Source organism: Triticum dicoccoides, chromosome 7A (genome assembly GCF_002162155.2).
Source record: "Triticum dicoccoides isolate Atlit2015 ecotype Zavitan chromosome 7A, WEW_v2.0, whole genome shotgun sequence".
NCBI classification, from domain to species: domain Eukaryota; kingdom Viridiplantae; phylum Streptophyta; class Magnoliopsida; order Poales; family Poaceae; genus Triticum; species Triticum dicoccoides.
In genome coordinates this window covers 157,186,468-157,197,141 of record NC_041392.1, presented here as the reverse complement: position 1 = coordinate 157,197,141, position 10,674 = coordinate 157,186,468, and the positions used below count along the sequence as shown (strand labels likewise).

The window sequence follows — 10,674 nt, the reverse complement described above, 5'->3', positions numbered from 1 at the left end:
GGCACAGTTAGGTCTTGTAGCGCCACGCCGAGTGAGTCGCGCGCTCCTCCGCCGGGGAGCTCGTCATGACTGATGACGAGCACCTCGGTGACGGTGCTTCCGTTGCTCTCTGCGCGAGGGAGAGGTTCGTCGTAGACCACCACATTGGTGGGAAACGCGTCGAGCGACACGGTGTCGGAGTCGACCAGCATTGGGTCGGTGGAGCCTACGGACTCTAAGTCTACGGCAGGCTCGCCGGAAACGTGGAGCTGATCGAGGAGGCCCGCGAGGAGGCTCTCGGGGCCGCCCATGCCTGCGTTGGATGCAGGATCGTCGGAGAGACGAACCTCGCCGACAAGTTCGGCCAGGCAGCTGGCTGCGCAGGCGATCTCAACGCTGCTTAGCGCGTCAGCGCAAACTTCGTCTGGCGTGCCTGGCTGGCTGCGCTCGCCAGGGAGAAAAAGGGTTCCCGTCCAGAACAGGTCTCCGGACGGCGGTGCACCAGGCCCCATGGTGGGCGCCAAATGTTGGGGGTTTGGTGCGACATATGCCAAAGGATGGCTTATCATGATGGGGGCGAGTAGAACATCGCCGGTGCCTGAAAATGGGATGAGACGAAGGCATGCACGCCGGCGAATCTTACCCAGCGTCAGGGCTCTCCGGGGAGATAATACCCCTACTGCTGCTCTGCGGGGTCTCCGCATGATCACTATGGCAAAGTGTTTACACGGTTGCTCCTTGAGCTGTTTCTTGGAGGTAGGAGAGGGCAAGGCCAGCTCTCTCCCTTCTATATGATCTGGCCTAGAGCTAGTGGGTTCCAACCCTTTGCATGGGTGCCTTGGGGGTTTATATAGGCCTACCCCCAGGGGTACAATGGTAATACGGCTGGACGCAGGCCCAGCTGTCAGCGCCTCTGGCCTCCGTCTTCCCCGCCGACCGCTGGGGCCCGCCGACTGGCCTGGTACGGAGCCGACAGGCCGCGTCCGTCGCGGGCGGGTCTTGCCGGCTGCTGATTACTGTAGCCGTGCTTCTGATGACGCGGGCTTGATCATGGGGGCGTGGCAACAGCCCCGCCGCCTGGCGGGCGATCACTATTGGTACCCCGACGAGTCCGACTGGTGGTCCTCTTGCCGTCTTCTGGGGTCTCACTAACTGGTGGGACCCGCTGCCTCTGGACCGTACAGACAAGCCGTCATGGGTACAGGATTCGACCATGTGGTGCTGCTGATGTTAGGGCCGGCATGGCAACAGTGCCACGCCGCACGAAGATCTTTCGGGGTACGGCGTGTTGTGGCCATGCCCGCCCTTGGTAAGTGGCGGGAGTGGGCTTCACTGTAGCCACTCTCCCGCCCCGTCCCCCTTGATTAGGTCACGGGGTTTGTTGGAGTCGCAGGCCGACTCCCCAAAGCCGGCTTCTCCGGAAGTCGCCAGGCAGGAGTCGGCTTTCCCTACGGTCGTCCCCGGGACTCGGCCGCGAGTGGTCAGTCGGCCGTCTTGCCATTGACTTCTTGAAAGCGGCCCTTCGTCCTAGGGCCTTGAGGGGCGCAGCCTGCCCCGATATCTTGAAAGGTTCTGGGGCTCGGGTTGGCCTACCCGTGGCCCATTACTCCGACAGGTTGAATACTCTACCCTCGAAAACTGTTGCGATCCCATATACTTGTGGGTTATCAAGACTATTTTCTGGCACCATTGCCGGGGAGCATAGCTCTATTTTTTGAGTCACTTGGGATATATATATCTGCTTATCATTATGAAGTACTTGAGAGATCCAAAACCAAGATCTATCCCTCAACTACGAGGGGAGGTAAAGAACTGCCATCTAGCTCTGCACTTGATTCACCTTCTATTATGAGTAAGTTTGTGACACCTACACCTGCTTCTGCTATTCGTTCTGATATGTCGCATGTTATTGATGATGCCGCTTCTGCTATGCATGATACTTATGATGAAACTACCTTTATGCCTGATACTACTATGCCACTTAGTGATTTTCTTGATGAACAACTTGCTAGGGCTAGAGAAATTGAAAATATTGAATCTGATGATACTGATGAAAGTGATGATGAAGAACCACTTGCCATTCCTAAGGGTTATGTTTTTGATCAAGATGCTTCTTTAGCTATTTTAGCTTGCAGAAATAGAACTAAATTTAAAAAATTATTAACTAAATGGAGTAAGCAATCTCTAAATGATAGAATGAAACCTGACCCTCCTTTTGCTACTTCACCTATCTTTGTTACTGATAAGGATTATGAATTCTCTATTGATCGTGATATAATTACTTTGGTTGAATCTGATCCTTTTCATGGTTATGAATCTGAAACTGTTGTGGCACATCTTACTAAACTGAATGATATAGCTACCCTGTTCACTAAAGATGAGAGAACTCGCTACTTTTATATCCTTAAAATATTTCCGTTCACATTAAAGGGTGATGCTAAGATATGGTTTAATTCTCTTGATCCTGGTTGTGTGCGTAGTCCCTTGGATATGATTTATTACTTCTCTGCTAAATATTTCACTGCCCATAAGAAACAAGCTGCTTTAAGGGAAATATATAATTTTGTGCAAATTGAAGAAGAGAGTCTCCCACAAGCTTGGGGGAGGCTTCTCCAATTACTTAATGCTTTGCCTGATCATCCTCTTAAGAAAAATGAAATACTTGATATCTTTTATAATTGACTAACCAGTGTATTCACACATTAGGCCAGACCGACGACTCAAGGGCAAAATCCTCCACGCGAACCAGCACTAGACTAAATCGACTCCGGTTAAGCCGTTAGCCATCAAGGCTCTAATCTTTGATAAAGTGGGCATATATTTAGCCTGTTCCTCACTGCTGATCCGGTCCGGGAGTGGATGTCTTGAGCTAAGCCTGCTGTCACCAAAACCCAGCTGTCAGGGGGATGAACCCCAGGCAGGCAACGGAACCCGGATCCTTTTCAAAAACAACGGGGCCAGCATTGCCCCTCAATCCGGCCCGATCTTGGCCGAGTTGCTCGACTCGGCTAGGTCGCTCGATCCAGCCAAGCAGGCCGACCCGGCCAGGCTCCCCGACACGGCCCCAACAACCAAGCTGAAGACTTCTCCAGCAAGCCAGCACCGCCCTTGGCGTGTTCTCCAAACCCGACCAAGGGTCAACGGCCGTCCCATCCCAGCCGTATGATGGAACGAATCTCCGCCAGCTAATGATCAACGCCGCAGTACCCCGCACATGCCTCAGGTCGGCCAAACGAGGCAACCGTGCCCTCCACCTACCCGCTGACTAGGGCCGGCGTGGCTACAGTGCCCTACGCCTACCCATTGGCTAGGCCTGGCGTGGCAACAGTGTCCCGGCGTGACCAATGACGCCCACAAGCGGCGACCTGATGGAGCGCCACTGTAGTCGACTCAACCCGGCCATGCCCTGACGATCAACAAGACGGCACACAGTGCCCCCTAGGCGCATGGGGCCCGCGCTTGGAGAACCCGGCGAGCCCTGGTACCCAGCGGGTCCCAGCGCCGGGTTCCTGGACACTAACAACCCGACCCTACAGCCTTGTAATATTACCCTTGTACCCCTAGGGGGTTGACCTATAAAACCCCCCAGGAGCCCCCTTGCATACGGGCAGAACCCACTTCATTCACACAATCGATCACACACAAAGCAAACACCCGAGGAGAGGGAGCATCCTAAGCCTTGGCCAGACCTCCTTCTCCCGCCATACAGCTCTAGGAGCGATTTTGTACTGTTACATATAAACCACACTCGGCAGGACTAGGGGTGTTATCTCTCCGGAGAGCCCCGGACCTGGGTATGTCTTGCGTCCCGCGCTCGCTCATGCCGACCTCGCCTCTGGAGCCCACCAGTGCCCTCGAGCCTCATCCTGTCTTTAGCCATCCCATGGCATATATCGTGCGCCCACCACGACACCGACAGAGGATTCACATCAGCTGGAGATGTATCTTGACAATAAAACCAGGTTTGGTTCCAGTCTTTAGGGTGACTAGGAAGTGCGGCTGAAGGGAAGGTGGCCTCTTTGCGCCTTTGAATGGAAATTCCCCCAAGTTCTAAGCTAGGCCCATCTGTGAACTCGGTCTGGCGGTTCAAATAATAGTGCTCTCTGAAAAGATGAACACTGTGCTCCTCTTGAAAGTATACTTCGCAAAAAACTTGGAAGTTACAGATGTTGGAAACAGAGTTTGGGCCAATGTCTTGAGGGTGAAGTTGGAAAAGGTGCAGAACATCACGAAAGAATCTTGAGCCGGGTGGAGAAAAGCCCCAAAGCATATGATCAGCAAAAAACCACGACCTCGCCTTCCTTTGGCTCAGGTCTGATCTCCGTCCCTGAAGGTCGCCAGTGGATAACATCCTTGGCCGCTAAGATGCCTGTTTGAACATATTCGTTTAGGGTTTGCTCTGTAATGGTTGAAGCGGTCCAGTTGCATGCAGTCACGGTCTTAGTCATTTTTTCAATAAAAAGCCTGACAATGAGATACTGGTGGGTCAAATTTATGAAAGTAAGCCGCCTTATAGTCAGAGGAAAGCAAGTTTAATAAAGCAAATTGGTTCAGGTGCAAATATTACATGTTATGGAAGAAGAGATTGGCATGATTAAGCCGACAAGGAAAAACTGGGTGATACAGATATTGGACATATATCGGCGGTTTAAATGTTCTATCAAAGAGTCGGCTGGTGTTTTCCGGGTTACATCATATCTATATTTGAGCCGCCCATACAGCAAGTGGTCGGACGGATGATTATAAGATCTGGAAATGGAGTAAAATTTCTCTAAGTGTTGGACAAACCATTTCCGCAAATGGTGGATTATATTTACGGAACTACAACAGTGCAGAAAAGGAGAATAATTACTGAACTTATACATGTGAGTGGAAGAACGTGCAAGCTGGGTTTGGATCTAAGGAAGATAGGATGCATCTATGATCGAAACAGATGCTAAAGCTGCTACCGCACAACTCCCCTACTACCTTTTCGATCAAAGTAAGCATTGGCAAAGAGAATTACGATGAACGCCGATGAACGCTGACGAACAGAGGAAACCCTAATGCATATGGAAAGTAGAGAGAAGGGAGTACCTAACGAGGCAGGTGATCAGCGAAGGAGCGCCGCCGTTCTCTGGATACAATCAGGTTGATGCGGCGGCCTGGGTCGAGCTGTTGAAGAAGGTCGACGACGGCGGCGGAGCTCGGGTCGCAGAGGCGTCGCAAGGAAGGAGATGAAAAGGAAGAGGCAGGGGTGAAAAGTGAAGAAGAGGCCCCCCTGTCCCTATTTATAAGGGAGTGATAAGATGGCATGCGCAGAAATCATGGAGGCAAAATGATTATATTACCAATACAGGCGCCTCGATTTTCGGGAGGTCCAATAAGATAAGGATCCATTGAGATATGTTGGGTCTTGTGCGGATTTAATGCACATGATGTCATGGCAGGTTAAAATGATTCTGCTATGTGACGTCATGGCGGGTTATAGAGGATTGATAAGGAATTGATAATGATACATTCTGCTAAGTTAGACAGTGGAGATTGATATGAACAAGTTCCAATCAACCTGGGGCCTAATGTTGGGGATATAGCTTCGAGGTATGACCCGCCTAGGAGGGGCCGAGTTATACCATTGGCGGCTTAACCTGAAGGAGGCCCAGGGAGAGATAAGAAGACGGCGGCTCATGGAGGCAGGCCTGCTAAAGGCCCAGGACCAGGGCTGTGAACCGCCATAGGAAGACTTGCTCTGTAAGGCAGGGCTAGTCAAAAACCGAGCCGGTCACGTTGTGTAAGCCGGCCGGGACTCTGTAAGCCGCCAGGTCTCTACCTGTGTATATAAAGGTGAGACCCAGCAGCGGTTTAACTAAAGAGACACACAATCGAGAACTAGGTCAAGCGTATTCGCTCCCTTGTATTCGAAACTCAAGCAATACAACTAGAAGCAGGACGTAGGCTTTTACCTCGTTGAGAAGGGCCGAACCTGGGTAAACTCCTTGTGTCCTTTGCCCCGTTCAATCCCTTTAAGCTAACCTAGTGCGATGGCTCCACACCTAAGTCCTTTCACTAGGGCATATGTCGTGTTAAATCCACGACAAGATCCTTGCAAGGCGTGCTGCTCATGTCACCACCGGTCGGCCTCCGGATTCGCCGGAGGTGGAGGCGGACGAGGAGGAAGAGGAGGGGGGTAGCAGCGGGACGGAGCAGGATCCCTAGCCCATGGAGTGGGCGGAGCCGAAGGAGGAGGTGTTGGCTACGGGCTTCGCCATGGAGGACACCATGGCGGAGTTCAAGGTCGCCCAGACAGAGGAGATGGTGCAGCAGACCTCCATCGTCGAGTCCATCCGGGACGAGGCCTATGTGGAGGCCAACCGACGCTACATCTGATAGCAAAGGGCAGAAATCGACGAGCTCGACGCCTCTAGTTCGTCGGCGACGAGCCAGAGCTACCGCACGTGCCCATCTACCTGGAGCCGGGCACGGAGACCGTGGACATCTTGGACGATGGGTATATAGGGTACCTACGTAATACGTAGGTTTTTAATCTACATGGCTTGTATGGATTTAAGGTTTCAAGTTTGAGGGAGTATATGGATGCAACGGATGATTCTTGCGTGCTGTCCGGTCATTGTCCGTCCAGGCACGTCTGCGGGCGTTTGGGGGACGGAGTTTGTTACTTGTGGTTGTAGATGCCCTAGGCGTCACTAGACTTCGCCTTTTCTAACAGAGCCAACGTGCAACTATAGGAACCTATATGTCCTTTGCTCTGTTTCCTCACGGTGAATTGGGGGGGCAATGCTACGACTTACTTCTTTAGCACTTTCAGTAACTTTGGGGCAATGCTACGGCGCATAGCTAGCTAGCTAGCACGGTAGCACATGCATCACAAAACTCTCATTTTTCTAGAAAAAGCGCTAGCTTTATTAACTTAAATCACACTTACATCCCTCGCTGTTCGCTTACCTGATCAAAGTTTGAAGACGTGCGTAACACTTGCTCTATGGATAGATATACCAGAACAAGCATACAAGAAAAGACAAGCCGGGAACGCAATGCATGGGCGAGGCGGGATGGAGCGCGGCGGAGTATTCAGCGATTCCCATCCGAGCACCGCAATTAATCCGCAAGAAGCCGTACCAACAACAGTCCTCTCTCTATATTTTGAGGAGCCCTGCGCTGCGTTGCGTGTGTGGGCATGAAGGGGACAGTTGGGATCAACTCGATCCAAGGACCAAAAACACAAGCAGAATTTTCTCATTCTTCCCTCCCACAACTAATAATATGAACCAAAATGTGGACCCTGGGAAAAGCCGGGTAGTACACATTTTTTTATTAGCTTATACTCCCAAGCAGCAGTCCCCCATCATCTTCAGTCCCTCTCTCGAGGGGGGAGGGGGTATAAATTTCGGGCAAGTGTGGCGCTCTCATTCGATGGTGGCCTCGCCTCTCACAGCCATACGGAGAGATCACACACGGGAAAGAAAGGGAGTCCAGTCCAGCATCAAGCTAAGCAAGCGAGCTAGAGCTTAGCGCCAGTTCTCCAGTACTCTCGATCGGCCTCTCCTTTTCCGCTCCCCGCTGCTGAATCTCGTCTCCGGCTGCTCGTGGCGGCGGCGGCAATGGAGGAGCAGCTGAGCCCGGTGGCGGTGACGCACCTGCTGCAGCACACGCTCCGGAGCCTCTGCACCAGCGACGCCTCGCAGTGGGTCTACGCCGTCTTCTGGCGCATCCTCCCCCGGAACTACCCTCCCCCCAAGTGAGCCCTGCCTTCTAGCTCCTCCCCTTCCTTCCTTTCCTCCATCCATCATCTTCATCCCGCGCCTGTAAACCATGGCCGCCACCGCCATCAACCAATGTCCTGACGCACTCCCTTTGGTGATTACTAATCTCTTTGCTCGCTCTGTCCGTTTGTTTGAGCAGATGGGATCTCCCAGGTGTGGCGTATGACAGGACCAGAGGAAACAGGAGGAACTGGTACGCGCATACGCAGACCACCCCAAGTCTTTTTTACCGTCGTCTGCGACTTACTGTGTCGGGGTTTTGGTTTCTTGCACCCAGGATCCTGGCGTGGGAGGACGGCTTCTGCAACTTCGCGGCCACCACCTCTGCAGCCGCCTGCGGCCAAGAGGGCGCAGGCGCCGCCGCAGCTGCATACGCGGACTGCGAGGCTGCCGCCGCAGCTGCGCAGGAGGCCAAGCAGGGCCTGGGCCTGGGCCTGCAGCCTGAGCTCTTCTTCAAGATGTCCCACGACATCTACAACTACGGCGAAGGGTCAGTAATACTACTGTTAATGGCGAAGATCAACTGGCTTATGGTCAGATTAGGCAGCTAAGCAGGCGATCGGCCGGTCGCCCGTGCTGCTGGATGATGGTTAAGTTAAGTAACCACTAACCCGGCTGCTTCTCTGTTCTTGGTCGCTTGGCTGCAGGTTGATAGGGAAAGTGGCGGCGGACCACAGCCACAAGTGGATCTTCAAGGAGCCCCCCGAGCAGGAGATCAGCCTCATCTCCTCCTGGAGCAACCCCGCCGACTCCGTAAGCCGCTCCTCCTCCCCCCAAACATTCGCCTCCAGCTTACTACCTTGCTAATGCAGTCCTTAACTGACCATCATCCATGACCATGGAATTATTGACCCGGTGCAGCAACCGAGGACATGGGAGGCGCAGTTCCAGTCTGGAATCCAGGTACGCCTGCCTTGACAAATCGCAATCGCCGCCGGCCTTTTGATCAAAAGCTCTCTGCCTGCCTGCCTGCTCCATCATCCTCTGCCCCTCGATGCCTTCTCTGCTGCCGCATCGTTTCCCGCGCCGCATGCAGCTAGCTCAGCTGAAAGCTGATGCCGCCATCGTTTTCTTTCTTTTCTCCTATTTCTTTCTCTCATGCATTCTCCTCTGTGGCGCGTGCAGACCATCGCGCTGATCGCCGTCAGAGAGGGCGTCGTGCAGCTCGGCTCCATGAAAAAGGTGCGCCCCCCTACTAGCCGGATTAGCCCGCGTGTTTATAGCCCGCTGCGCGCTCGCCGGTCTTATTCTACCGGGCTTTAATGGAGTCTCTCCCGAGAAGGGAAGCCAACATGTGGCGCACGCGCGACCGTGCAGCGCTGCCACTGGTGGCAGCGGCAGTGGCTTTAATTGATAGTGGTATTTGGTCGCACGAGTGAGTGAGTGGTTGTGTAATGATGATGTGATGCTGCTTGCTTGTTGCTGGTTTGATCGGTCGACCGATCGTGGTCGTGCAGGTGGCGGAGGACCTGAGCTACGTGGTGACGCTGCGCCGCAAGTTCGGGTACCTGGAGAGCATCCCGGGGGTGCTGCTGCCGCACCCCTCGTCGGCCGGCGTGTTCCCGGTGGCGGACGTGGCCGCCGCGGGCTGGCCGGGCATGATGCCGCCGCCGGACATGTACGTCGACCCCTACGTGCCCGGGCCGGCGCCCATGCACATCATGCCGTCCATGAGCAGCCTCGAGGCGCTGCTCTCCAAGCTGCCGTCGGTGGTGCCGGCGCCCCCGCAGCCGCCGGGGTCCATGCCGGGCGTGGCGCCGCCCTCGGACGCCGCGGCCAAGGAGGAGGCGGAGGAGGACTACAACGCCCACTGCCACGCCATGGACATGTCGTCCGTGCCGAGCAACGGCGGCGAGAGCACGAGCACGAGCGCCGCCGCCAACGCCGCCACTCCCATGTCGTCCTACTTCCTCGACGTGGGCGGCAAGCCCAGCGAGGCCGGGTTCTAGGCCGGACATCCACGGCCGCCGCCGCCGCCGCCGTCGTCGTCGTCGTTCTCGTGTTGATGGCTTCTAGCTAGTGTAAAATCAATTAATCGATCATATTATTACCACGACCGCCCATCCCACGCCGAACCATGGACTGCTTAACCCCAAATCATTGGCACAGTGTCTGTCCGTGCCTCACGCCGCTGATTATATCGTTGGACTTGATCTGGCCGTACGTAGAGTACAATGTGAGTAACAGCTACCAAGTAGCGGTGTGCATGCATGATTGGATTTGTCCATCGCATTTACGCATGCCTGTTATGAGATGCGAGATGCATGACACCTGAGGGCGCAAGGACACGGCAATGGCCGGCGTGCCCCAATCGGACCGCCGTCCTTCCCCCTCCCCGTCGCGATCCGATGGAAGCGCGTTCCTTTGACTACTCCTTTCCCGCCGGGCCCCAGGTGCCTCCTCTCCGGCCAACTAATGCACGGCCGATACGACCAATCTCAGCTCCTCGACCTCAGCTAGGTACGGATCCTCGAGTACTATCTTTGATTCTTGTGTGTGCTCGGGCTCGGGTGAAATTTTTCCGAAGATTTTCATGGCGGAGGCGCGGTCATAAGTCATAACTGAGCACAGTGCCATGGAGCTTTATGCATGTAAGAAAAATTTCGGGGCCGGCGGTCGTCGCTCGTCTGCCGAGGACTGTTGTGGGTTCCTGCAGAGTCGTTCAAGCGGCGGCAGAGGCGGCGTGCCCCACCGTCCCGGCGGCAACAGTGTCGCACAACACAATCATCAGTGCGGCGGGAAGAGGACGTACGCGGGAGCGATGGAATGATTTTTGCGCGCCGGCCTCGAGCGAGGAAATGCATGCAGTGCAGCGCAGGCGAGCAACAGCGGCGCCGCTGTCCGCTTCCGCCCTGCCACTAACGGATCCCGCGGCGCTGTCGACGGCGGCCGCCGCGGCTGGCGGGCTGGCGGGCTGGCTGTTGCCGAGACTGTA

At 54.7% G+C, this 10,674-nt stretch overlaps 1 protein-coding gene across 1 annotated transcript; it reads left to right on the top strand.

Moving 5' to 3' along the window:
* The first annotated feature begins 7,308 nt into the window (after positions 1-7,308).
* LOC119334492 (protein RICE SALT SENSITIVE 3-like) lies at positions 7,309-9,950 on the top strand. The gene is made up of 7 exons (XM_037607055.1): positions 7,309-7,714; positions 7,879-7,932; positions 8,017-8,229; positions 8,387-8,492; positions 8,601-8,642; positions 8,865-8,921; positions 9,197-9,950. Exons 1-7 carry the CDS (start codon positions 7,578-7,580, stop codon positions 9,686-9,688), a joined length of 1,101 nt encoding a protein of 366 aa, XP_037462952.1. The 5' UTR covers positions 7,309-7,577; the 3' UTR covers positions 9,689-9,950.
* Positions 9,951-10,674: the final 724 nt, after the last annotated feature.